This window comes from Rhinatrema bivittatum, chromosome 3 (genome assembly GCF_901001135.1).
Source record: "Rhinatrema bivittatum chromosome 3, aRhiBiv1.1, whole genome shotgun sequence".
Taxonomy (NCBI): domain Eukaryota; kingdom Metazoa; phylum Chordata; class Amphibia; order Gymnophiona; family Rhinatrematidae; genus Rhinatrema; species Rhinatrema bivittatum.
Window position 1 is genome coordinate 199531447 of NC_042617.1, and position 27198 is coordinate 199558644.

General features: G+C 46.5%; 1 protein-coding gene across 1 annotated transcript in view; it reads left to right on the forward strand.

Annotated features, from left to right (window-relative positions):
- The first annotated feature begins 2060 nt into the window (after nt 1-2060).
- The window catches only part of LOC115087214 (sulfotransferase 6B1-like), a 65417-nt gene continuing 40279 nt past the window's right edge, over nt 2061-27198 (forward strand). The window contains exons 1-2 of the mRNA XM_029594111.1: nt 2061-2286; nt 18435-18550. Of these exons, the coding sequence (XP_029449971.1) occupies nt 2094-2286; nt 18435-18550 (309 nt within the window). The 5' untranslated portion in view covers nt 2061-2093. The remainder of the gene's footprint in view (nt 2287-18434; nt 18551-27198) is intronic.

Here is a 27198-nt window from a genome sequence, read left to right on the forward strand (position 1 = left end):
AATATTATGTACAGAGGCCAGGTGCCGCATCATTGAGACTGAAGTGAAGGAGATGCTTCAGCTCAGTGTAATTGAGGAGTCCAACAGTGACTGATCCACATTCGTTGCATTGGTGCTGAAGATACATGGCAGCATCAGCTTCTATAATGACTTCAAAAAGGTCAACGAGGTCTCAAAACTAGGTGCCTTTCCAATGCTATGAGTGGATGAACTGATTGAGCTTCTGGGATACTTTCAATTCATCTCTACCTTCAGTTTTACCAAGGGATACTGGCAGATGCCTCATATGCATTTGGTGAAAGAGAAGACAGGATTCTCGACATCCACTGGGCTGTTCCAGTTCTTGATACTCCTGTTTGCCCTTCATGGCACCCCTGCTACATTTTGATGGTTGGTTAACCACCTGCTCCACTCACATCAAGGATATGCCGCCACCTAGTTAGATGACATTGTGATCTATAGCCATGACTGGAAGACCCAGCTTAGCCAACTCCAGTCTGTATTAACCAGTCTGAAGAAAGCAGTGTTGATGGTTAATCCCATGCAGTTCTTGCTAGGGGGTAAGAGGTCCAGTATCTTGGCTATACCCTGGAGAAGGGCAAGGTCTATCCACAGGTCAGAAAGATCAAGGCGATCACCCGGGTGCCAGTCCCGCAAACAAAGGTGAAATTGAGAGCATTTTTAGGCCTTATGATATATTATAGGATGTTTATCCCTAATTAATTAGAGAAGGTGGAGCCTCTTACAAGGTTACTGGTAACGAAAGCACCAGAGAAGGTCCAGTGTTCAGAGGAAGTGGAGAAGGCCTTCAGAGCTCTGAAGGAGGCGATATGTTCTGAACCAATCCTGATCAGCCCGGACTTCATCAACTCTTCACAGTGCAGAGGTCAACTTTAATATTAATTTATTCACTTGTTCACTTATTTCCGATTGGTCCCTTCACTGTCACATGTCAGTGAAAGGACCAATCACCTTTCAGAAAGCTGTCCTGAAAGGGGATTAGTCCTTTTCACTGTCAAATGTCAGTGGAAAGGACCAATCGGAGGTCAGACCTTAGGGGGAGGGAGCTTAGGGCAGGTCAGACAGGGCTCCCAGCCACGTCTCCTAGGTACCTGAGGTGCTAGGGACGTGCTAGGGCCACACATCTTTCCCTAGTGTTCCTTTTTACCGCAGCAAGTCATTTGAATATTACATTGTGTCCCCGGGAGAGGTGGTTGGGCGCGTGTTAAGAAAGCGGGTACTCAGCGTTGAACACCTGCTTTCTACGCGCTGATACTGCATTGACCTGAAAGTTGTAAATTGCCATGTGGTTTTTAAATAATGCTTTGCATGAAACTATAAAATATTGTATGCTATGCTATTTTGTTTATTTTCCTAAACACACCCTCTTTCTAAATGCCTGGTATTTACCTGAAAAAACAACTGATATTTGATCTGCTGTAACATGGCTAAGTAAATGATCTCTAAAGGCAAAGGAGGGTGAAGTGACTTGCGGAAGGTCACAAGAAGCAGCAGCAGCAGCAGCAGCAAGACTTGAACCTTGGCTTCCCTGCTTCCCAGTCCACTGCTCTAACCACTAATTTTGTAATATGCAGAGACTCGTGTCAGCTTCTGTTCACTTAGAGATTCACTGAAACATACCATTTAATCAGGGGGTCCCTAAATGTTAGCATACAGCCGCATGTTGTATTATCTAAATGAATAATGTCTGCAGAATTTTAAAATATTGTGAGCAAAAGTTTTTTATTTTCTTGCACGGAATTCCCCCAGGAATCAATTTGTCTCTAATTCTGTCTGTCTCAATCCTTCACTCTCTCCTTTTACCCAAGTACACCAAGAGTCAAGAGTTGTACATGTCAGTAAAACCTACACATTTAAAACCCCCTCCTCTCTCTCTCTGTCTTTGTCCATCTTTTATTATATTTATTTTGTCTCTCATCATCTTTGTAGCTTTCATTCTCTCTGTCTATCTTTTGCTATCTCTTTTTTCGCTTTCTCTCTAGCCAAGAAAAACAAGAGCTAGCCCCACCCACAATATAACTATTTAAAAGCCAGTTCTTGCCTCTTGTCAGGACACAACTTCGTAGACAATAATGGCTGTGCAGTTGATTTCAAAATTTGATGCAGCAATAAATGCTGCTACAGATTTATCAGATGAGGAGCTGTTGGTATCTTGTGATGGGATGACCTATCCTAGCACTTTTACCAGCTTGGAAACTTTACAAGCACTAGAATCTTTTGAAGCCAGGAGCGATGATCTGATGGTAGTGGGGTATGCTAAATCTGGTATGTATAAAGTAGCAATTAAACCAAATGTTGCAAAATTCTGTAGAGGAGAGAGAATACATTTGAAATTATTAGTAACTGTTCAAGTACACTAAATAATCTGTAGACTGTAAAAATCTATCAGAACTATCTGGGGTTTTTTTTTAAATTTTTTTTTAGATAAGGGTGGTAAAAAAAATGATTTTCTGTTTTCCTTTCTGTTAGATCACTGTTGTAATGGAATCACTGTGGAAATAAAGGCCAGCAAACAAGTTAAAGGAGTTATTTTTGTTAACCTAATACATTTGGAACACATTTTCAAGAGTTATTATTTCATCAGGTTTGTGCAACATGCTGTGCCCGCTACTAGAAAGCTAGCTCTAAATCTATTAATTTAATCCAGAGGTGGCTAACTGCAGTCCTCGAAAGCCACAAACAGGCCAGGTTTTCAGGATATCCACAATGAATACGCAAAAGATAGAGTTGCATGCTGTCTCCATTAAATGTTTTCTAATGCAGAAACCCCTTTGTTTAATAACAATCATAGGAGACTGTTTTCAGTCAGGACTTTGTTAGATTTGGTTTGAAAATGGCACCACATGCATTGATAACTGTAGTGCTGTTCATTATCGCCTTGGGTGATCAGCTCCCCTCTTCCCCCCCCCTCCCCCCTCCCCCAAATAAACCAATCAATGTAGAAACTCAATCCTTTTTTTTTTAATATGATTTAAAACTGCTATTAATTGCTATGGAAGAATGATCTTTGGTCTTTATAAAGCTATGCTATTTCTCTGGTTACAAATGATCCAACTTCCATTGACCAATTTGGAAGCTGAGACCTGCTGGTGGTGAATTTGGTCTGCAGCAAAGTTGTCTAGCAAAACAATTTTGGTTATAGAGTCAGCCTCAAGCTTTGAGGTATCTGCCTGCAATGCAAATATTGTGCTGCACTGAGCCACATAGGTATATACAGGGCATAGAAGAAGTGCTTATGGAACAAATGAGGCATCAAGCAGGATTTTGCTGCTTTTAGACACTTTTGATATTTTGAGTCTCCCATCTTCTTTTTTTTATAATTTATAATTTTTATTGCAATCCTTGAACAAGATAACAAGCCAAGCATATCATAGCACAAAGGCTAATACATCAACAAGCATCAAGGACAACATTTAAAGTCTATGAACTAGTTCCCCTTACCTCCCCTCCCCCTCCCCCACGTGCCGCATTTCCAAACATCGGGTTATACAAATGATCGTAAATAACAACATAAACATGAGTTCACGCATGAGGAACCATTAAGGACTCGGGAGATGTATATGAAAAGAACCAGCATTTATAGTTGTGTTAATGCCCTGGGTTGCACGCCATAGAGGTGCTGTACGTAGGGTGTGCCTGCCTCCAGGTTAGATAGGGGGTCCAGACTAGATGGAACTTGCCCAGCCTCCGGTGCTTAGCAGCTGTTATTTTATACATTGTGCATGTTTTGTCTAATCTCTTCAGATCTTCCTGGAAAGTAGGGGCATATGGTCTTTCCAGGAAGAAGCAACCTCCATTCTCATTGCAAAACAACAATGTTGAATAAAAGTTTGAGTGGAAGGGAGGCGAGCCTCATCCTGCAAGTAGAGGAGTGCATGCGTTATAGCTAATTGAATGGGTATTTTTAGAATTTCTGAAAGAAGAATGTCTAATTGCTGCCAGGTGCTTTGAATATGTTTACAATCCCACCACATATGTCAAAAGGAACCTGGTAATAAGCAATTACGCCAGCACAGCCCACTGATCTGAGGATTGAACTTGCTTAGGCGAAGGGGCGCTAGATACCATCTAAATAGTACTTTATATGCTCAATTATAGAGGAGGAGATTGAGACAGACTTGGTCTTTAAGAATATCAGAGACCATTGTTCTTCAGAAAGTGGTGCACCTAAATCCCGTTCCCAGGCAGTTATATGGGTGGGTTTGTTCTTTATCTGGGTATTCAATAATTTATACATTTTTGATATCAGACCCTTTACCAAATGAGATTGAGAACAATATCCCTCAAAGAAGGATCTCTTAGGGGCTGGGATTGCTTCTGCAAAGAAGCTATGAAGTGGGATATCTGCAGAAAAGATAAAAATTCAGAGTATGGCATACCATGGGTGACCTGCAGATCAGCAAAAGGGATTATTTTATCATTTGAAAGGAGATGGGCCACTTGAGTGATGCCTCTAGCTTTCCATGCAGAAAAAGATAGGATATGCATGCATGGGGTGAAAATGGAATTGTGAAAGAGAAAGGATGAGTTAAAATAAGAAACAGAGCCTAACAATTTGTGCTTCCAGGCAGACCAACATTCAATGTGTGCCTAGTAGTGGGGGCTAGATTAGGACATGGTCGCCAAGTATGCCTAGGCTGCCAGACCATAGCTTGCAATGGCATGTCTCCTACTCAGGTCTGTTTGATTTGTACCCAATGTTTTACAGTTGGAGTGTGATGCCAGTCAACGATGGGATGGAGCTGCGATGTGGCATAGTACCAGGACAGGTTTGGTAGTTCCAGTCCCCCATCAATCTTGGACTGAAATAGTATAGACCTGGCTACCCTAAGGGGCGGTGCTGCCAGATAAAATGCATCAAATTTTTCTGCCACCTTTTTAGAGTTGTGCAAGTCAGTGGGATTGGGAAGGTTTGGAATAGGTATAATAGTCTCGGCATGATATTCATCTTAATGATGGCGATCCTGCCGAGCCAGGAGATGGTAAGGCGATTCCATTGATCCATGTCCTGCTCAATTGTCTGGAACAAAGGGACATAATTCAGGTGGAAAAGGTCAGATATATGTTTACCCAGATTTACCCCTAGATATTTAATCTTGGACTGGGCCCATTTAAATGGGTGATTAGATTTCAAATACTGAGGCAGATTTTATAAATCTGCGCACACGCGTACTTTTGTTCACGCACCAGGCGCGAACAAGAGTACGCGGGATTTTAATAGATACGCACGTAGCCGCGCGTATCCATTAAAATCTGGGGTCGGCGCGCGCAAGGCTGCCCAAAATCGGCAGCCTGCGCGCGCCGAGCCACGCAGCCTGCCTCCGTTCCCTCCGAGGCCGCTCCGATTTCGGAGCGGCCTCGGAGGGAACTTTCCTTCCAACCCCCGCACCTTCCCTTCCCTTCCCCTACCTAACCCACCCCCACGGCCCTATCTAAACCCCCCCCTACCTTTGTCGGCAAAGTTACGCCTGCAGGCTGTCCCGCTCAATGTTCCAGTCCCGGGGGCTGGTCCGGAGGCCGCGGCCATGCCCCCGGAATGCCCCCGGGCCAAAACCACGCCCGCGGCACTGCCCCCGAAACACCGCCGACCCCAAAACGCCGCATCACTTCCGGCATGCCCCCCGACACACCCCTCCATGCAAGCCCCGGGACTTACACGCGTCCCAGGGCTTGCGCGCACCGCTGAGCCTATGCAAAATAGGCTCGGCGCGCGCAGGGGGTGTTTGGGGTAGGTTTTCGGGGGGTACGCGCATATCCCTTTGAAAATCTACCCCACTTTGTAGTTGGGGAATCACACGAGACATTTAATATTTCTGACTTATCCCAATTAATTTTAAAACCAGAAACTGCACTAAAAGAAGCCAGATTGTCTTCAATAGCCCGCAGCGAGTCACCCATCTGCTGTATGGGTCTGTTACAGGGTAGCAGAGGGCTGTTCTCTACTGAATGAGCATCAGTAGAGCTGATCTTAGCGGCAAATCTTAACCAGTTTGTTGCCCCTAAATGTTTGCTGTCCTAAGCACAAATATAATGGGTGCCTATTGACAAATCCAGGCTGACATCAAGGACTGTGTATGTTGAGAGATGAAGTCAGTGAGCCACATCACAAACCTCTGCCCTTAAATTTTATGTCATGGAGAAATTGAAGCCATTCATTTAGCCAGTGCAGAAGTATCAAGTAGCTATCAAATCTCAGCATACAACTTTAATTAATCACATCTGTTGGAATCGAGGACCCTTGGAGCATGGTGGAGTTGGTGCAATCTGCAAGCAGGAGCCCTGCAGGTCCCCATCAGTAGGCAGAGTAGGAGGTGGCAGAGGCCCAACTGGAGCTTTGCCTACACCAGCCCATGTTCCCCTCAGGTTGAGCCCTTGAGTGCGGGGCCAGCTGAAGATTGGAGGATCCATCGAGGTCGCTGGATGATGCAGGCGCTCCAGAAGAAGGCTGCAGTCAGTGTTGGGTGGCATGCAAGGAGGTCCAGGAGGCATGCAATGGTCAGTGGCAGGAAGCATTCGAGGAGGTCCAGAAGTCAGGCCAAGGTCAATACTGGGAGCCCATCCATAGGAAAGGCAGGATAGAAAGGCAAGGCAAGAAGGCAAGGGACAGCACAGGAGGTAAGGCACACTAATGAACTGACCATGGGGACTGACAAATGAGACGAGGACCACAGGAACAGGAGAACAAAGACACTAAAGACACTAGGACTGAAGAACACTGGAACTGAAGACACAGGTACAGGAACTGGAGAACACAGAAACAGGAACACTGAGGCAACTCACATTACTAGGCAGTAGGGAGATCTGTTGCCGAGGCATCAGAGAGGTGTCTGCAGTGGCCTTATATAGGCAAGAACGTGTGATGTCATCAGGGGGCACCTGCCGGGCTTTCCCTCTGCTGGCTCTTTAAAAACAGTGGTATTGGGCATATGCATACCTTAGGAGGAGCGGATCCCAGCTGTATTGGCAGCAATCTGCCACAGGGATCTCTGGTGGCATCTTGCTGCGTCGTGGGGTTCCACTGCGCTGGAAGCTGAGGCAGTTAGAACATAAGAACATAAGAACATAAGAAATTGCCATGCTGGGTCAGACCAAGGGTCCATCAAGCCCAGCATCCTGTTTCCAACAGAGGCCAAACCAGGCCACAAGAACCTGGCAATTACCCAAACACCTAGAAGATCCCATGCTACTGATGCAATTAATAGCAGTGACTATTCCCTAAGTAAACTTGATTAATAGCAGTTAATGGACTTCTCTTCCAAGAACTTATCCAAACCTTTTTTGAACCCAGCTACACTAACTGCACTAACCACATCCTCTGGCAACAAATTCCAGAGATTTATTGGTGGTGTCCTGGCATGAGGAGGAAGGCCTGACCTGAAGGGTGAGTGTGGCAGTTCATGGGAGGAGCCCACAGGCCACCAAATGCAACAATACCCCTCCTCTTAAGCCCCCTCCCTGAGGCTTGGGATTTCTTGGAGTGGCATAGATAGAACTCCTTCACTAGATTATGTCCAGAATGTTGGAAGCTGGCTCCCAGGAATTCTCCTCTGGGCCGTAATCCTTCCAAGCAATGAGATACTCAAATTTCTTACCCCTGCAACAGGAGTCTAGGAACTCCTTAACCTTTATATTGTTTCCCCATCAATGGTTACATTTTGAGGTTCTGTTGGCTTCCTAGAGGGCCAGGAGAGAATCAAGGGCTTAAGTAGCAAGACTTGGAATACTTTGTGTATTTTGAGAGTTGCTAGCAGCTTCAATTGATAAGTAATGGGCCCTAGTTGTCGCACTACCAGAAAGGGGCCAATGTAGCGTGGAACCAGACACATGGAGGGTACTCGTATGTATAGATGAAGTGTACTGAGCCATACTTTCTCTCCTATTTTAAATTGCGGAGCTGGTCTTCTGTGGAGGTCTATTATCTTTTTTGCCCTGTTCATGGCTTTCTGGATTAGGAGGGTGGTTTGTGCCCATAGTCTTGCAATTCCTGGGATGACCGTAGAGCTGCAGGTGAAGGCATGGTTTCCAGTAGTGGAAGCGGAGGCAGTAGTTGTTTTCTGTAGACCAGCAAAAAGGGAGAGGATCCGGTGGCAGTGCTAATGTGGGAATTGTGGGCAAATATGGCCTAGGGTAAGAGAATGGCCCAATTGTCCCAATGCTCATTGATATATAAGTGGAGAAATGTCTTGAGAGTCTGGTTGGTGTGTGGCACTTGCCCATTTCCTTAGGGGTGATAGGTAGTCATGAAATATAGTGTAATGCTGATTTTCCTCCATAGGGAACACGAGTACTTTGCCATAAATTGTACTTCTCTGACAGGATATGCTTCGGCAAGCCAAGCAGATGAAAGATGTGAAGAGTAAAGACACATGCCAAATTGGGTGCAGATGGGAGGCCCAGTAATGGAATGAAGTGTGCTATTTTAGAAAAACAATCTATGACTACCTAGACTGTGGTGGCGCCTTTTGAGAGGGGAAGGACCATAATGAAATCTGTGAACAAGGGGCTCCAGAGTTCCCTGGAGGTTCGCAACAACCATAACAGCCCCCAGAGTCAGCCATTCAGTGTCTTTTGTTGCGCACAGGTCAGGCATGAATCAAAGTAGGCTTTGATGTCTTGCTTCATCTTGGCGACCAATAGTGGTGCTGAAGAAGCTCAAAAGTCCAAGCCCATCCAAGGTGACCTGTGACATGGGAGTCTGTCCATTTTAATACCTTTTCATGCAGATGGAAGGGTATGACTGTCTTTCCTGGAATGACAGTCATGGAGGTAGCCAAGAGTATCTTGGCAGGGTCAATTATATGCCCGGGAAGCATTGGAGTATCCTAAGTCTAAAGGAGTGAGAAAGAGCATCTGCTCACTGGTTCTTGAGTATGGGGTAGTACCGCAGTTCAAAGTTGAAGTGGGCAAAGAACAGGGACCAGCATGCCTGCCTAGCATTTAATTGCTGAACTTGGTGAAGATATTCAAGGTTTATATGGTATGAATATATATTGTGATATAGTGTTGAGTTTCTTCGAGTAAATGATGCTGCTCTTTGAGGGCCAACTTCACAGCCAAGAGCTCTTGGCCACTGATACCATAATTGCACTCTATAGGCAAGAAATCTTTGGAGAAAAAAGAGCAGGGACAAAGTACTCCTTCTGGAGATTGTTGGCTTAAGACTGCTCCTATGCCCAGGGTGGAGGCATAACTTCCAGGATGAATGGCCACACGGGGACTGGATGGTGCAGACATGACCCTTCTGAGAAGTCATTCTTCAGTCCTTGGAATGCCTCTATGGCCTAAAGCGGCCAGTCCTTGGTGTTATTACCCTTATTGGTGAGAACGGTGAGAGGAGTACCCATAGTGGAATAGTTTGGGTTAAACTGTCTAAAATAGTTGGTAAATCCCAAGATCTTTTGCAGAGCACTGAGCCCTACTGGGCAAGGCCAATCTCTGATTGCTTTTATTATGTCGGGATCCATATGGAATCTGTCCCATGAAACGATGTACCCCAAGAAAGGGAGCTCTTTGCACTCAAACACACTTCTCCAGCTTGGCAAACAAGTTCTTGTGTGCAGAGGTCTTGAGAGAAGATTAGTATGTTATCTAGGTACATGACCACACAAGTATAAAGCAAGCCATGAAAGATTTCATTAACCATCTTTGGAACACTGCTGGTGCATTGCATAAGCCAAAGGGCATGACTAGATACTCATAGTGTCCATCCCATGTGTTAAAAGCCATTTTCCACTCATTACCTGCCTTGATTCACAGAAGATTTTATGCCCCTATAAGATCCACTTTGGTGATGATTTTTGCACCTTGGAGGCAGTCAAAGAGTTCTGATATCAATGGTAAGGGATAGCAGTCCTTCTTTGTGATTGTATTCAAGCCTTGATAATCGATGCACAGCCTAAGGGAGCCATCCTTCTTTGCCACGAAGTAGAATCTAGCTCCACCCAGAGAGGAGGAAGGATGGATGAAGCCATACTGTAAGTTCTCCTGGATATTCTCTGTCATGGCTCGAGTCTCAGGAAGTAACAAGGGGTAGACTCTACCCTTTGGGGAATTGTATCTGGAAGGAGCTTGATCCCACAGTTGTATGACTGGTGAGGGTGCAGAGTCTCAGCTTTACGCTTGGAGAAAATGTCCTTGAAGTCCATGTACTGTGGAGGAATTCCTGGAAGCACAGTTACCAGGGTCAGACAATGAGGAGGTTCTATCTGGTCCAGTCAGGAGTCCATATATTCTTGGCCCCACCTGGTGAGCTGTAAGATGGCCCAGTCAAATTGCGGATGATATTCCTGGGTAAGCCTAGGACAATGGGATGGATAGTCTTGGAAATCACGTAGAAACTGTTCTTCTCTTGATGGAGGAGACCCATGCGTAATGTCATCTGTGTACTTCTCCATGTGATCCAGCCAGGCAGTGGTTCTCCATGAATAGATGAAATAATGAGAGAAGATGCTGTCTGAACTGTGGGAATGTAAAGTTGGTTTAACAGCACTTCCATGATGAAGTTCCCACAAGAGCCAGAATCCACAAATGCGTGTGATCCAAATCCAAGGTCACTGGTAGAAGTAGTTGGGGAGCTGGAATGGTGAGGCATAGGGTCATCTCCCCACCAGACCCTAAGCACTGGAGTTTCCCAGCTTCAATGGGCAATGAGCCACAAGTTGTCCCTGGCCAGCATATAGGCAGAGGCCTACTGCATGCGGTGGAGCCTCTCTTTGGGTGCCAGACAACTGTAGCCTATCTGCATGGGCGCTTTCAATGCAGTACAGTCCGGGCAAACTGGAGTCAGAGACGAAAGCAGCCGCTGGAACCAGGGTGCCAAAGTAACCTTTCTGAGCAGAGAACAAACCTCCTGTGCCCTCTGCTGAAGCTGCCAGTCACTCTTCCCAGTGAAGGCAATAATCTCTTCCAAGGAGGCTGGGAAGTCTCAGACTGTGAGTTCATCCTTGATCTTCAGTGCCACACCCTCCAGGAAGATAGTGATGAGGCAGTCCTCACGCCAGTTGAGCTTGGTTGCTAGAGGGTGAACCCTGGTAGAGACACAGTAGTTCAGAGCCCATAGTGACCATCTGACCTGGCTAGTTCTGACTCCATAGTGGCCATCTGGCCTGGCTTCTCAAAAAATGTCCAGAACTGGTCCATGAATTGCTGTAGGTTGAGCAGCAGAGGGTCTACATGCTTCCAGAGGGGAAAGGCCCAGGCTAGGGCTGTTCCATACAATAGTGAGAGGATATATGTAGTTTTGGTAAAATCGTCTGGAAAGATCAGTGCCTGCAATGAGAAGTGCATATGGCACTGATTCAAGAAACCTGTTTTGTGTCTCCAGCATACCGGGGCAGAGCCAGTAACTGGGGTATGGGACAGTTGGATGCCACGGGTGGTGCCATTGTTGGTGTAGAGTATGGTGGAGTCGCTGCAGAAAAGAGTCCTTCCAGCCATGTGGACAACCAGTCCATAGTGGTAGCTAGGATCTCCAGGTTCCTCTGTTGGTCCTGGAGCTTGTGAGAGAGACCCGGGATGACATGCAGAGCTGTTATGCCTGCTGGGTCCCTGGCCTTGGCAATCTGTTGGAATCATGGACCCTTGGACCAAGGTAGATTGGTGCAACTTGCAGGAAGGAGCACTGCAGGTCCCACTGTTGGCAGGTGGAATAGGAGGAGGCAGAGGCCTATCTGGAGCTTCACCTATACTAGCCCACATTCCCCTCAGGTTGAGTCCATGGATGCTGGGGCTGGCAGGTTTTAGGTGGGGGCCTATGCTGATGATTGGAGGATCCATCAAGGTTGCTGGATGGTGCAGGTGACTCTGAAAGCAAGCTGGCATCAGTGTTGTGTGGTGTTGAAGGAGATCCAGGAGGCAAGCAATGGTTAGTGGCAGGCAGTGTTCAAGGAGGTCCAGGAGTCAAGGAGTGGTCAGTGGTAGGCAGTATTCAAGGAAATCCAAAAGTCCAAAAGTCAGGCCAAATCACTATGAACCTGGAAGATGTAGTAGGCCAGATTGACAAACTAAAGAGTAGCAAATCACCTGGACTGGATGGTATGCATCCTAGGGTACCTAAGGAACTAAAAAATGAAATTTCTGATCTATTAGTTAAAATTTGTAATCTATCATTAAAATCATCCATTGTACCTGAAAACTGGAGGGTGACCAATGTAACCCCAATATTTATAAAGGGCTCCAGGGGAGATCCGGGAAACTAAAGACCAGTGAGCCTGATTTCAGTGCTGGGAAAAATAGTGGAAACAATTCTAAAGATCAAAATCGTAGAGCATATAGAAAGACATGGTTTAATGGAACACAGGCAACATGGATTTACCCAAGGGAAGTCTTGCCTAACAAACCTGCTTCATTTTTTTGAAAAGGTTAATAAACTTGTGGATAAAGGTGAACTGGTAGATGTAGTGTATTTGGATTTTCAGAAGGCATTTGACAAAGTCCCTCATGAGAGGCTTCTAAGAAAACTAAAAAGTCATGGAATGGAAGATGATGTCCTTTCGTGGACTACAAACTGGTTAAAAGACAGGAAACAGAGTAGGATTAAATAGTCAATTTTCTGTGGAAAAGGGTAAACAATGGAGTGCCTCAGGGATCTGTACTTGGACCGGTGCTTTTCAATATATTTATAAATGATCTGGAAAAGAATAGGACGAGTGAGGTTATCAAATTTGCAGATGATACAAAATTATTCAGATTAGTTAAATCACAAGCGGATTGTGATACATTACAGGAGGACCTTGCGAGACTGGAAGATTAGGCATCCAAATGTCAGATAAAATTTAATGTGGACAAGTGCAAGATGTTGCATATAGGGAAAAATAACTCTTGCTGTAGTTACACAATGTTAGGTTCCATATTAGGAGCTACCACCCAGGAAAAAGATCTAGGCATCATAGTGGTAATACTTTGGAATCGTCGGCCCAGTGTGCTGCAGCAGTCAAAAAAATAAACAGAATGTTAGGAATTATTAGGAAGGGAATGGTTAATAAAATGGAAAATGTCATAATGCTTCTGTATTACTCCATGGTGAGACTGCACCTTGAATACTGTGTACAATTCTGGTTGCCACATCTCAAAAAAGATATAGTTGCGATGGAGAAAGTACAGAGAAGGGCAACCAAAATGATAAAGGGGATGGAACAGCTCCCCTATGAGGAAAGGCTGAAGAGGTTAGGGCTGTTCAGCTTGCAGAAGAGACGGCTGAGGGGGGATATGATAGAGGTCTTTAGAATCATGAGAGGTCTTGAATGAGAAGATATGAATCGGTTATTTACACTTTCGAATAATAGAAGGACTAGGGGGCACTCCATGAACTTAGCAAGTAGCACATTTAAGACTAATCGGAGAAAATTGTTTTTCACTCAATGCACAATTAAGCTCTGGAATTTGTTGCCAGAGGATGTGGTTAGTGCAGTTAGTGTAGCTGGGTTCAAAAAAGGTTTGGATAAGTTCTTGGAGGAGAAGTCCATTAACTGCTTTTAATCAAGTTTACTTAGGGAATAGCCACTGCTATTAATTGCATCAGTAGCATGGGATCTTCTTGGTGTTTGTGTAATTGCCAGGTTCTTGTGGCCTGGTTTTGGCCTCTGTTGGAAACAGGATGCTGGGCTTGATGGACCCTTGGTCTGACCCAGCATGGCAATTTCTTATGTTCTTATGCTTTGTGGCCTACTCATGCCTTACTTTGCCTTTTGGCCTCCAGGCTCTTTGTCTTCTTGTACCTTGCTCTAAGGCCTACTCAGGCCTTACCTTGCCTTGAGGTCTTTGGGTCTTACTCCGTGACTTACTCAAGCATCTCCTTGCTTAGTGACCTCCAGGCCTTATTCTTAGTGGCCTACAGGCCTTCTGTGTTGCTGCCTTCGGGTCTCAGTGCTCTGTTCTGTGTTGTCCTTATCTGCTTCTACCCTTATCTGCTTTGTCTAGTCCTGTTCTAGTCTGCCTTGTTTAGACGTGTCCTTGTCTGGTCTTGTCATGCCCTGTCCAGTCAATTTCCTAGCATCCATTCCCTGCTTTGCCTTGACCAAACCTGTGGTGTATCCAGTTCTAGTCCCTGCTCAGTATTTGGCCCAGCCTACGTTTGTACCCAATTCCTACATTTATTCAGTATCCTGTTAATCTCCTGTTCCAGTATCTAGTCCTCAGCTTCTTCCTTGTTCCAATACCCAGACCTCTGTTTCCAGTCTGTCTCTGCCCACTACGTCCAGGCTGTTACTTACCTCAAGTTCCAGCTTAAGTCTGCCCTGCCTTATCCAGCTTGTCTAGCCTGTCCCAACTTGTTCAACTTCTTCTAGTTAAGACCTACCAGCCCCAGAACCCAAGGGCTCAACCTGCAGAGGAGGGGGCTGGCTAGGCAGAAGACTAGCCTAGCTTCCAGCCGTAACCAGCCATGATGTGTTATATTTGCTAGTCACGGGATCGTCTCATGACTGATAGCACTCACCATGAGACGCCGGCCAACTCCGGAGAAGTAGGAACACCGCCAACGCCGACAATCGAGGCTCCTCTTAGGTGCGTGTGCGTATGGCGTGGCACCTTTTGATGTCCCCGCAATGGGAAGCAGGGCTACTGGCATGATCTGATGACATCATGCGACTGGATTTAAAGGCCCCAGCCATGCTCTCTGCCCTGCCTCTGCAAAGGGTCATTCTGTTGTTAGCAGCGTGTATTGATCTTCCTTGCCTCGTCCAAGCCTACCTTCCAGCTTTACTTCAACTAGCTGTGCCTCATCCGCCTTGTCTTGCCCTGCCTCGCCTTGCTCCATCCAGCCTTGCCCTGTCTCTGTTTTTCCCTCCTTGTCTGCCTGCTTTGTGTTGCGTTCGTGCCTCTTCTTGCCCTCGCTCCACCCTCTCTACCTTGGGAGCGACTCCCTTCGGCTCTAACGGAGAGATGCAGCCGCGGCTTCTCCCTGCCTCTTGGTCCCGGTGTCCCCGGGCTGGCTTGACGCAACGGATCCGCCATGTTCCTGACGACGTAAGGGCGTGCGCACACACGCGCTCCAGACTTTGTACCAGCAAGGGCGGGAACCTCGGGGGCGTCCCCCCATAGTGATGTCATCCATTTCCACTTTAAAAGGTCTTTGTTTGCTAATCTCTAATGAGTTAGCAAGGAACTCCAACAGGACTTGCTTCAGCAGTCCACGATACTTGCAACAATGATCCGAGTCAGCGAGGGGAATCCTTCTCCACTGCTCGGCCTTTTCAAACTTACCAGGACTACCCGCTCCACGGGGGCTCTGCTCTCTCTTCTTGATTTCAGATTGCCAAGACGGGATCCGGTACTCGCTCCTCGAGGGCCTACATCCCTGAATACTCAGAAGACTCCTCATTGCCTGGAGGCGATCGCAGACGTGAACACAGTGAGTTCTATTGTAGATAGGAATCGGTACTCGCTCCACGAAGGCCTACATTCCTATAGCTCTGAAGACTCCCTTCCGTCCAAGAAGTTATTGCAGGTACGGAGATCGTGAGTTATATTGGCAAGATTGCAGATAGGAACCGGTACTCGCTCCACAAGGGCCCATGTTCCTAGAATCCTTTACAGACTCTCTTCTACTCTAGAAGCTATATCATATACAGCTATTGTGAGTTCTTATTACAGACTGTTTATAGGAACCAGTGCTCGCCTATGGCTCCTGTTCCTGAATGTACTGAAAACTCTCTGTGGCATAGAGACTATTGCAGACATCTACTATTGTGAGTGTACCATCTTGTATCCAGTATACCCTGTCTACTCACTACTTCTAGTCTCTCTCTACAGCTCAGCAACCCAGAGATTATATTCCAGTATCAGAAGGACTTCAGACCCACCGGACACATCGACTTACTACTGCCACCACTGGTGGTCCAGCTTCCAGCCTAATAAAGAACTATTTGTGTTTATTTCATATTCTAGCCTAGCCAGTGGTTCCTCTCAGGATCTCCTCCTGGGTGTGCTGTCATCTGCCATCAGCCCAGGGATTCAGAATTTCCTCCGTGGTCATTCCTTACACTACTGTCACTCTGTGGGAGCCAACCACTACCGACCACTAACACCGCTTACGGAAGTATTATATAGATAGCTAACTTCTCTTTCTATGGGGCTTGCCAGCTACCTATATATATCAGATTGCTACTCCGTAGCGGAGGCATGATAGATTACTATCTCATTAGCTAAGTACAATATACCTATTGTTAGCTCCTCTCCTCAGAAGAGTATCATTGAACAGACTGCCAACTCCTCTTTCTTGGGGAATTGATCCATAACAGATTGCTACCTCCTTCCCTTACAGGAGAATCTAACAGCAGTTCGCTAACAGATTACTAACTCCACCCTCCTGGCGGGGTAAGCACTATAGATAGCTAACTCCTCCCCTCTGGAGGAGCAGATCATGACAGATTTCTAACTCCTCCCCCTTTCAGGAGAAAAGCAGAACAGATTGCTAACTCCGCCCTCCTGGCAGGGTGAGCGATAATAGATTGCTATCTCCTCCCCTCTGGAGGAGGAGAGCGTAACACTTTGTCTTTTGTTCTTGGAATTTTGTCTTGTCTTGCCTTGTTTATTTTGTCCTGTCTTGTATCTTGTCTGTTTTGGCCTGATTTTCTGGTCCTGACCTCTGCCTCGGACTTGGATTACTCCCTTGCTTGCCGCCTGGATCTGATCTTGCCGTATATTCTGACTTCATCCTTCCTGCTACCTGTCCTGACTCTCAGCCTATCCCTGGACTCTCTCTTGGTTTTCTCTCGAGACCCACCTAAATCCTGCCAGCCCCTGGAACCCAAGGGCTCAACCTGTGGGAACGGGGCTGGTATAAGCAAAGCTCCAGCTTGTCCCAGACCAGGACATGTTCGCCAACTGTCAGCAAGGGCTAGTAGGTAGGCCTACTAGACTGCATCAACTTTGCCACAGTACAAGGGCTCATAATTGTTACATGATATTCAGCCATCGTAGCCAAGTCCTACTAGTCCCCAGAAACCAAGGGTTTGATCTGTGGTGGAGGGGACTGGCTAGGCAGAAGATAACCCCAGCTCCTGCCTTGTGGTCCTGCTCTTCTCCTGAGGGGGTGTTTCCACACTCCAGCCCTCATGGCAATTTATTTAATGACCACACCATTATTCAATATTAAAAAATAAAGGAGATATTCTCATGCATGGCTACTGTGAGCTCAGCAATGTTTCATACAGTGCCCCAGTATAGTCATCATACTCTACCTGATATCGTATACATATAATATTATATGTATACGATTATATGTATACGATTATATGTATATAATATTATATGTATATTATATGTATATTATAATATTTATAATATTATAAAGAAGTTATTGTTTCAATAAATCTTCTGTTTGCAAATAAAAATGTATCTAAAAGAGCAGGGTATTGTTCGGCCTTTTTTATATGCCAAAACCCAATACAGGTGGCATTTCAAAAAAGGACTTCATCAGGAATAGCTGATGTTTTCATTGGATGCTTTGTATATAAGACGTAGTGGCATATAAGACGTAGTGATTTATTGGTGCTGGTGTGTGGGTATGAAGGCCCGCTAATGTCAAGCAGCTTTAGAATAGTAGCTTACCCCTGATGAAGACTTTGTTCAAAATGCAGCCTGAGTCAGGTTTTAGCATCTAAAAAAGACTGGACAATACGCTGCCATTTCAGTTAAGTTTTTATTTGCAAAAAGAAAATGCATTGAAAAAATAACGGCTTTACAATATTGTATGATATAAGGTGGCATACGATGCTGATTGTACTGGGGCACCATTTCATGCGTAGATGAGTTGATGGTATGATATCCATGTACGAGTACCTCCCCTTTATTTTTTTACATTGAGTAATGGTGTGGTCATTAAATAAATTAAATTTCACACAGCAAAGTGATCCTTTATGTGGGTGTGACAATGGTAAGGAACAGGGTTTGCGGTCAAAAGGTGGTGATAAGGACAAGAGCAAGGGCAGATAAAGAAAACACAGTCAAACGATACTTTAGGCCTTGGGGTATCCCATTTTCTTACCAGCAGGCTAAAATGTTTCAGAAACCAAAGCAGGTCAGTACTGGCAGGTTGGTAGAGGCTGGTTCCTGTCTATGAATTAGAAGAGTGGATGCTGGGGCAACAGTCTCTCTGGTTTTAGAGGCTGTTTGGATTGTTGCAGGACTTGGATAAGGCAGGGGAGACTGGATGTTGGATTAACTATGGGATCGTACATGCTCTTTTACCTGGCAGGGTGGAAAATCAAGCAGGAAGAAAACAAGTGGTCATGTTTCTATGGCTGGCAGCTGAGCTATATCTTCCTAGCGTGGTCAGGAATAACTGGGCAGACTGGATGGGTCAACTGGTCTTTTCGGCTGTTAGAATGAATGTTACATGGCACTTTACGTTTTCTTGTTAATCAGTTGTAATTAAATATTTGGTGCTGTTAACCTTTGATATCTTGTTTCAGGTACCAATTGGGTTGTTGATATCTTGAAAGGGTTAGCTCATACAGTTTCCCTATCACACACTGAAGAATCTGCAGAATTTCCATACCTTGAGTTTGGAGATCCAAAAAAATATGAGGTTGGTATAGAATTTCTATTATGTTTTGATCCACTTTTGCTTCAATGCAAATTTTCTTCAGTTCTGCACTAGCATTTCTCCCATTGGCAATATGGGAATATTTTCATTGATAAATTGGCAGCAACTTTTGTTCTGGAATAAAACTGTAAATTATGCCAAAGTCATACTTATATTTATACCATATCTGTTATCCACAGGAGGCAAGTGAGCATTGATTTTCTAGTAACTTTAACTTGAATGCATTTTAAATCCAAAAGCCAGCTTCTTCAGTTAAGGAGCCCTTGCTGTTCTTTAACTGTCTAGAAACTGATGGAAGCATTCTCTCTATATGCATTCTCCAGTGATTCTGCATCCCCAACCCCCAGCCGTCTTTCACCTACCGGGGGTCTTTGGGGGGGTGCGTGTGGGAGATCACAACTGACCCTAATTCTGCCCCTTTGCAGAGGTGGCATCAGGCCCTGGCCCCACCCATCTCAGTCCTCTCCACAGTTCCACTTCCTTTTTTTTACTATGTTAAGCTCTGACAGAGACTTCAAGGAGGTTTTTGGGACAAACAGGACAAAGCAAGGGTGAGCAAACTCTTTGAGTTGCAGCCCCCTTTCCATTTATGCAATTGGTTGGGGCCTCCCAAAATGGGTTCCTCTCTCTATATATATAGGCAGTCCAAGGAAAGAGTATGTGTATATATATCTACACACACACACACTCACACTCACACACACACTCACACTCACACTCTCACTCACACACACTCTCACACACACTCACACTCACCCACACTCTCTCTCACACACACACACACACACACACACACACACACACACACATACAGTACATGAAGTATATTCACCAGGCAGCCACACTGCCAACCAGTAGTTAAAAGCCCCCATTTTGTTTCTCTTCAAGTTGCTGATAGGAGTAACCTCACACACAGGGGCAGTTATATAATGAGGCAGGGTGAGGCGGCCGCTTCAGGTGGCAAAACATGGAGGTGGTAAAAACTGCTCCCCCCCCCCAAACTCCTCTAGCGGCTGCCTCACCCTGCCACCAAAACGATAGAGGACCTGTGGGCTGCTGATGGAACCTAACCTTCTGGCAGCCGAAGAACAAGAAAAGGCCTCATGTGCCGCCAGCACAGCCCAACCTGCTGGTGGCCAAAAAACAACAAATGACTCACGGGCCTCCAATGGAGTTTAACTAACTGGTGACAGAGAAACAATGAAGGACCCGCCCAGCAGCAAAGTAGGAAAGGACCCCCTTGTGGCTAAAAAAGAGACTGGGCTTAGCAGCAGCACAAGTAAAGAAGTAAAGCAGCAGAAGTAAAGCAGTAGCTGATTGCTGAGCTCATCTGCCTACAGCCTGACAGCGTGTGAGTGAGGTAGGGGGAGTGGGTATGTGTTTGAAGAGCATGTGTGTATATGCATGTGTGTGAAAAACAAATGTGTGCATGTGTGAAAGCATTTGTGTGCTATATGAGCAAGTGAGAGCATCTGTGTGTATGAGCATGCGTGGAGAGTGAGAACCTGTGTTTGTGTGAGAGCCTCTGTGTACATGAGTGTGAATAAACATGTGTGTCAGAGAGAGAGTGAAAAGAAAGTCATCCCTTCCTGCCACCGCATCTCGCTTTCCCACTAATCCACAGAAATCCCAGGATGGCTAGAAATCAAAAGTTCCCAGGTATGGATTTGTTTTATTCTTACTAGGTTTAATTATTGGGTAATATTTCATGTGTTTGCTATTTGGAAATATTTTATTAATGTTTGGAAAATATTTTATAATTTTTATATGAGATTTTATTTATTGGTTGTTATGCTATTCATCAGCTGTTGTGAAATATGTTTTCTTTTTATTAGTATGGTTTTACTATTATGATTGTTTCATATTTCTTGATTTTATTGTTTTGAGGAATGGCATTTCTGTTTTTCTATTGTTGCACTGTATATAGTGTGGCTTGTTGCAATTTCCAGTTCAGTTTCTATCTACACATTTCTATTTATACTTTATGGTTTCTTTATTCTGTATTGGGTGAGGGTCTGTCTGTGTTTTGCATGTGTAACTGAGGTGAATTATCCTGTTAGTGTGAAGTTTTTATTTTAGGATCTATAGCAGACTGGCTTTTTCTGTTTTCCCAACCGGAGGTGTATTGGTTCTTAGGACCTGGTGTAATATCTGCAGTGCTGCCTTTTCATAGTTAAGGTTTTTACTTTTCAGTGTTGGTAGCTAGTGTTCCTTCTTAGTATGGGAGGTATACTACTGTAATTGTAATTCAGTTTACTTATGGCTTTCTGGAGGCAAAGCCCACACCCAACATGCATTACCATAGGCCTAATATCATATGCACGCCAAGTGTTTATTTTACATTTTTGTAGAGCTTTCTGGATGGCACCACAGTAGTGCTTGTAAAAATAATATGTATGTTGTTGTGATACTTTTATCTCAGAAAACTCTACTTTGAATGTTTTTTCATGTAAAATTGGTTAGTATAAATGCAAACTTATTTATTGTGTGTGGTGAGGACTGGGAAGGAGGGGGTGCAAGGCTCAAAGGTTCACCTAGAGAACCTAATATTCTTGCACTAGGCCGGTAGAGAATTTGCTACACACAGACTCCTATCATTCACCCATCCCCCATTTCTCCCGGGGCAAACGCTGGGGAAACATGGGAGGTAGGTGGTAGGGCTCTTGGAAGTGTGGCAGGGTTGCCAGCTTCCTAGAAATACTGAATTTCACAGACACTCTGCTACTCCTCTGAGAACTCTGGCCCCTGCTTTCCCTCCTTCCACAGCATTTCAAATCACCAAAAGGACCAGACTATAACCTGGGAGTTATAATAAATTCAGACCTATCTTTATCTCAACATATTTTATAAGTCACAAAAAAATCATTTTATAAACTTCAACTACTAAAAAGGCTTCGCCCGTTATTGTTTCAACACGATTTTCGAACTGTCCTTCAATCTTTGGTGTTTTGGGTCTTGACTACTGCAATGCACTTTATCTAGGTTTACCTAAGTCTACTCTTCATTCACTATAGCTGATTTAGAATGCTGCTGCGCGTATTTTAACAGCTACCTCTCTTAGAAATCACATATCTCCAATTCTTCAGTCTTTTCACTGGCTTCCCATAAAATTCAGAATTCAATACAAAATTATAACTATAATTCATTCACATATATAATCCCTTATCCACTTGGTTATTCTCTATTCTTCGCATTTATAAACCGACCAGACACTTAAGATCTCTGTCTAAAAACCTATTGGAAATCCCTTCAATACGGCTAGCTAGACTAGATATTACCAGAAAATGAGCTTTCTCAGTTGTAGGTCCATCCCTTTGGAATTCCATTCCTAATTCCCTCCATCAAATATCAAACAGACAGCAATTTAAAAAATCGCTAAAAACATATCTCTTTCAGATAGCATTCAAAATCCCAGTAAAAGAACAATTCTAAAATCCTATGTAACTCACTTGGTGTACTTGGCACTATTTTGTTTCCTTTACTATCGTTTATTTTAAATTAAAATATTTTTGTTTCTAATTTTGTTTATATTAATCAGTATTTTGTAATTTTTTTTCTATTTTATTTTTGACAATTATTTATATTTTTATTTTATTTTTTATTGTGAACTGTTTTGATCAAACTATATTTGTAAAGGCGGTATACAAACATTTTTAAATAAATAAAATAAGAGACCTTACCCCCTTACCATCTTGATGATTTGACCTGTACTGTGCTTTGGGGTGGAGGTGGGGGGCACCATCTCATCCCTTGCCTCAGGTAGCAGATTCCCTTGAGCCGCCCCTGCTCACACACATGGGCACAGAGTGGGAGAAACCCCGAATCCAGAGAGACACAAAGAGAAACACATACCTCATACCCATACAGACCCACATACCCCTACATCCCACACCCAGACCAACAGAGTGAAACAGATACACACAGACATATGTAGATAGACACAAAGACTCCAAACACAGACATAGTTACCTCATACCCAAACAAAAGACATGCCACATGCAGACACAGACACAATTACCTCATACCCAAACAAAAGACATGCCACATGCAGACACAGACACAATTACCTCATACCCAAACAAAAGACATGCCACATGCAGACACAGACACAATTACCCCATATCCAGACAAGAAACACCCCACACATAGTCACAGACAACCCAACACCCAGATGGGCACAGAGACAGAGACATAACACACCTAGACAGAAAAAAACAGAAACACTACTTCCAGCCAGAAGACAGACACAGACACAGCACAGACAGACACAGAGAGAGGCACAGACACACCACACTCGGACAAAAACACACAGGTAGAAACACCACACCCCGACTCAGAAACACAAGTAGATAGACTACATTACACACAGAGCCATAAACCACGCACACAGGCCAAAGCACCCAGACAAAGAAACACACTCCATATCAAATCCTGACACATAAGCCATACACCACCATGCAGGGGTGGCTCAAGGCAATCTGCTGCCTGAGGCGAAGGATGAAATGGCGCCCCCCCCCCCTCCATGCTCCCGGTGCAGGTGAAATCACCAAGGGCCAGCGCAGGGGGAAGGCAATGATACAAAATTGTTCAGAGTAGTTAAATCACAAGCAGATTGTGATAAATTGCAAGAAGACCTTGTGAGACTGGAAAATTGGGCATCCAAATGGCAGATGAAATTTAATGTGGATATGTGCAAGGTGATGCATATAGGGAAAAATAACCCATGCTGTAGTTACACAATGTTAGGTTCCATATTAGGAGCTACCACCCAAGAAAGAGATCTAGGCATCATAGTGGATAAAACATTAAAATCGTCGGTTCAGTGTGCTGCAGCAGTCAAAAAAGCAAACAGAATGTTGGGAATTATTAGGAAGGGAATGGTGAATAAAATGGAAAATGTCATAATGCCTCTGTATCGTTCCATGGTGAGACCGCACCTTGAATACTGTGTACAATTCTGGTTGCCGCATCTCAAAAAAGATATAATTGCGATGGAGAAGGTACAGAGAGGGGTGACCAAAATGATAAGGGGAATGGAACAGCTCCCCTATGAGGAAAGGCTGAAGAGGTTAGGGCTGTTCAGCTTGGAGAAGAGACGACTGAGGGGGGATATGATAGAGGTGTTTAAAATCATGAGAGGTCTAGAACGGGTGGATGTGAATCAGTTATTTACTCTTTCGGATAATAGAAAGACTAGGGGGCACTCCATGAAGTTAGCACGTGGCACATTTAAAACAAATCGGAGAAAGTTCCTTTTTACTCAACGCACAATTAAATCTGGAATTTGTTGCCAGAGGATGTGGTTAGTGCAGTTTAGCTGTGTTTAAAAAATAAGTTCTAACATGGGGACTCGAGACATTCGCTCCGGCAGCTGCATTTCCTCTCTCTCCCCCCCTTGTAATAAAACTACATGACAACTGTATGGTATTAACAAAGGCCGCAGTTTATTAACCTAACCCGAGCCGCTATCTTAACATGCATTCAAATAACAATAACAATGCCCCCCTCCACCTCCTTGGTCGCCTCCTCTTCTTCGCTTACCACCGCGGCCCGGTGGTAAGCTAGCGCTCTGCCCCTCCCCCCCCCACTTACCCCGCCACGGCATGAGCGAGGGTAAGCTTTGCGGCCTGAGCATCGGCCCCCCCCTTGCTCTTTAGGCCTTCCCGTGTAACGGCCCCAAGTTACACGGGCATTCCTCCTCCCCCTCCGAACAGTCCATAACATTATTCCAATACACAATCCAGCATATGGCTCGGGTTTTTCCGCCACCAACAAAGACCGGTTACGGCCTTTGTACCCCCACTGCGGCCCCTACCATTTTACCACCTCGATTCAAATTCAACTGCTCTCCACAAGGCCTCCGCTTAGCCCGTTGGTGGGCTCTCCGGACAAAGGAAGGGCCCATAATCCAGGCACACCCCGGTCACGCCACCTCCCGGTCGATCTGCAATACAAACAGACCTGTTACAAACAGCCATGCTAGGACGCCTCCCTACCCGCCAGAGGCGCCTCCCTACCCGCCGGAGGCGTCACTTCCGCACATAAGCCCGGAAAACCACCGACTGCCACTGCCTCAACGCCCTTATCTGCTCCGCCGGCCACCCCAGCTCCGCCGCTGTCGAGGCCGCACCAATACGAAACGAGGGCGACGTGTACTGCGTCGCATCCCACCCGAGACTCACCACCACTCTGTGCAAGACCGTCACGAATTGATATCGGGTAAGAGGGGAACCATCCGCAGGCACCGGGAAATGTCCCCCCCACCCCCGGGCTTGCCGAACCATAAGCCAGCGCCAAGCGCACCGGACACTCCCGCCCGCTCTCAACACGGCCCAAAGCAATCCACGCGCCCTTTGCTGTCTGATCCGTGTTGGACCTCCGAATACGGATCGCTACCCTCGCCATGGAGACACGCACGTCGCCTATCAGCAACCCCTCCAGCCCGAGCAACGAGCTACCCAATGCGAAGGGCCCCAAAGAACGCCCAGGAGAATGCCAAACGGAACAACACCAACTCATGCCCAGAACTACATATCCCCCGCAACCCAGTGGCCAACCTGAGCAAATCCCCGTACCGGATTGGCCTGCGCACGTCCTCCCTACGCCCCCCCCCCCCCTTTCCCACCCGTCTAACAACTTTTGACTAGAAAACAACGAGTCGGGTTACCGCGCCCCTCCAGTTACTGAAAGAACGCGAACCCCGCCAACTGGCGTCGGACATACGCCAAGGAAAAGCCCGCGCCCTTCGCCCACAGTATGAACCACACCACCTCAGCCTCCCGCACCCGTCCTCCCCCCAGTCCAAAGAGAACAGCAAACGAGTCACAGCATAGTCCCCAGCTACATAGGAGCTCCACGTTGCCGTGGCCACAGATCGCTGGATCAACTCCCATTGGTCAACGCCCCGAAGTTCCACAAGTGCTCTGGGACCTGCTCTCCCCACCGGGCCGCGTGAGGCGCCGCCGCCCGCAAGACATCCCTCGTAAAACGAGAGAGAGCATCAGCTATAATGCGCTGAACCCCCCTGAAAGTCACATGACACTGAAGACACAACAGGACCATGACCCGCAATAAAGTCGATACCCTGGGATATCGTGCCGCCTGCTTGTTAACCACCTGCACCATGCCCAAATTATCGCACCACCAGACTACCTGTGTATTCGCCAAGTCCCCCCCCCGTAGGGTCAGTGCCACAATGATAGGAAACAGTTCCAAGAAAGTAATGTGCCACACCACGCCCCGTTGATCCCGGACGCCGGCCATGGCGCCTCACACCACTTGCCCCGAAAGTATAGAACGCAACCCAACGCCCCCGCCGCGTCCATATACAATTCCAGATCCATACCGGACACCTCCGGCTCGGGCATCATCCGGATCCCGTTGAACGAGTGCAAGAAGGCGTCCCATGTTCCTAACTCCTCCCGCACCGGTCGCGATACCCTAATGAAGTGATGCCCTGCCCGAATTCCCGACGTCTTGGCAGGACAGGCGATGAAGGAACGCCCTCCCCATGGGGATCACCCGACCGGCGAAATACAAGGAACCGATAAGCGACTGCATCTGTCGCAAGGTAACCGTCGCCGCCCCTCTCACCCTGTGCACCAAATCCCGCAACTGAGCGACCTTCTCCTCCGGCAAGCGGCACGCCATGGCCTCCGAATCTAACTCTATTCCCAGGCAGGGCAACCTGGTGACCGGGCCCTCCGTCTGGTCCTGCGCAATGGGCACGCCAAATCGCTGCGCAGTCCCCCAGGAAACCCAGCAACTGCCGCGAACAGACCTCCGAGTCACCCCGCCCCACAAATAAGAAATCTGCGCATGCAGTATGGATCCTGGTGGCCCAGTGAATAAACGTACTGAACGCCTCAAAGAAGGCGCAGGACACCGCGCAACCCATTGGCAAACAACGATCAAGAAGTAACCGCCCTCGAAGTAAAATCCCAACGGCGGAAACGACGAGGGGTGGATAGGGAGCAGCCGGAAGGCGGACTCGATGTCCGCTTTGGCTAGCTGCGCCCCCCTCCCCGCTTTACGGACCAATGCCCACCGCCTCGTCGAAAGACGCGTACTTCACCGTGCACGCCTCCCTAGGGATAAGCTCGTCGGAATCACCGCCAACGGTGACAAGTGCATCTGCACGTACGGCTTGTCCGGAAAACGGCCCCACCACTCTACCTAAGTCCAGTTCGTCCCAGAGGTTGGCCCTGGCCACATGCGCCCGTTTCTACACAGACTTGGAATGCCTTGCCCTACCCCCTTACCCCAGGCCCTGATATGGGATCCGAAACCCCTCCCGAAACCCCTCCTGCAGCAAGACCGCGGCTACCCGATCCGGGTAAACCCGCAGCCCCTCCACCAGCGCCTCCACACAGATAGGGGAGTCCGCCGTGGACGGCAACACGTCCCTACTGGGCCCCCTTTCCAGCCCCCCCCTCCCACCCCTTGAGCGCACTTAGTGGCGGCGTGAGCACCCCCGCAAGTAGCGCTGGCATGCCGGAATTTGCACTCAGGAAACAAACAGTTGAGTTAGTTGAAGCGCCTCTAACGTCTGCAGCCCCCCCCCCCCCCCCCCCGCGCTCCGGACTCCTGTCTCACCCGCCCGCGCCCCCCAACACGAAAGGGCTGCCCCT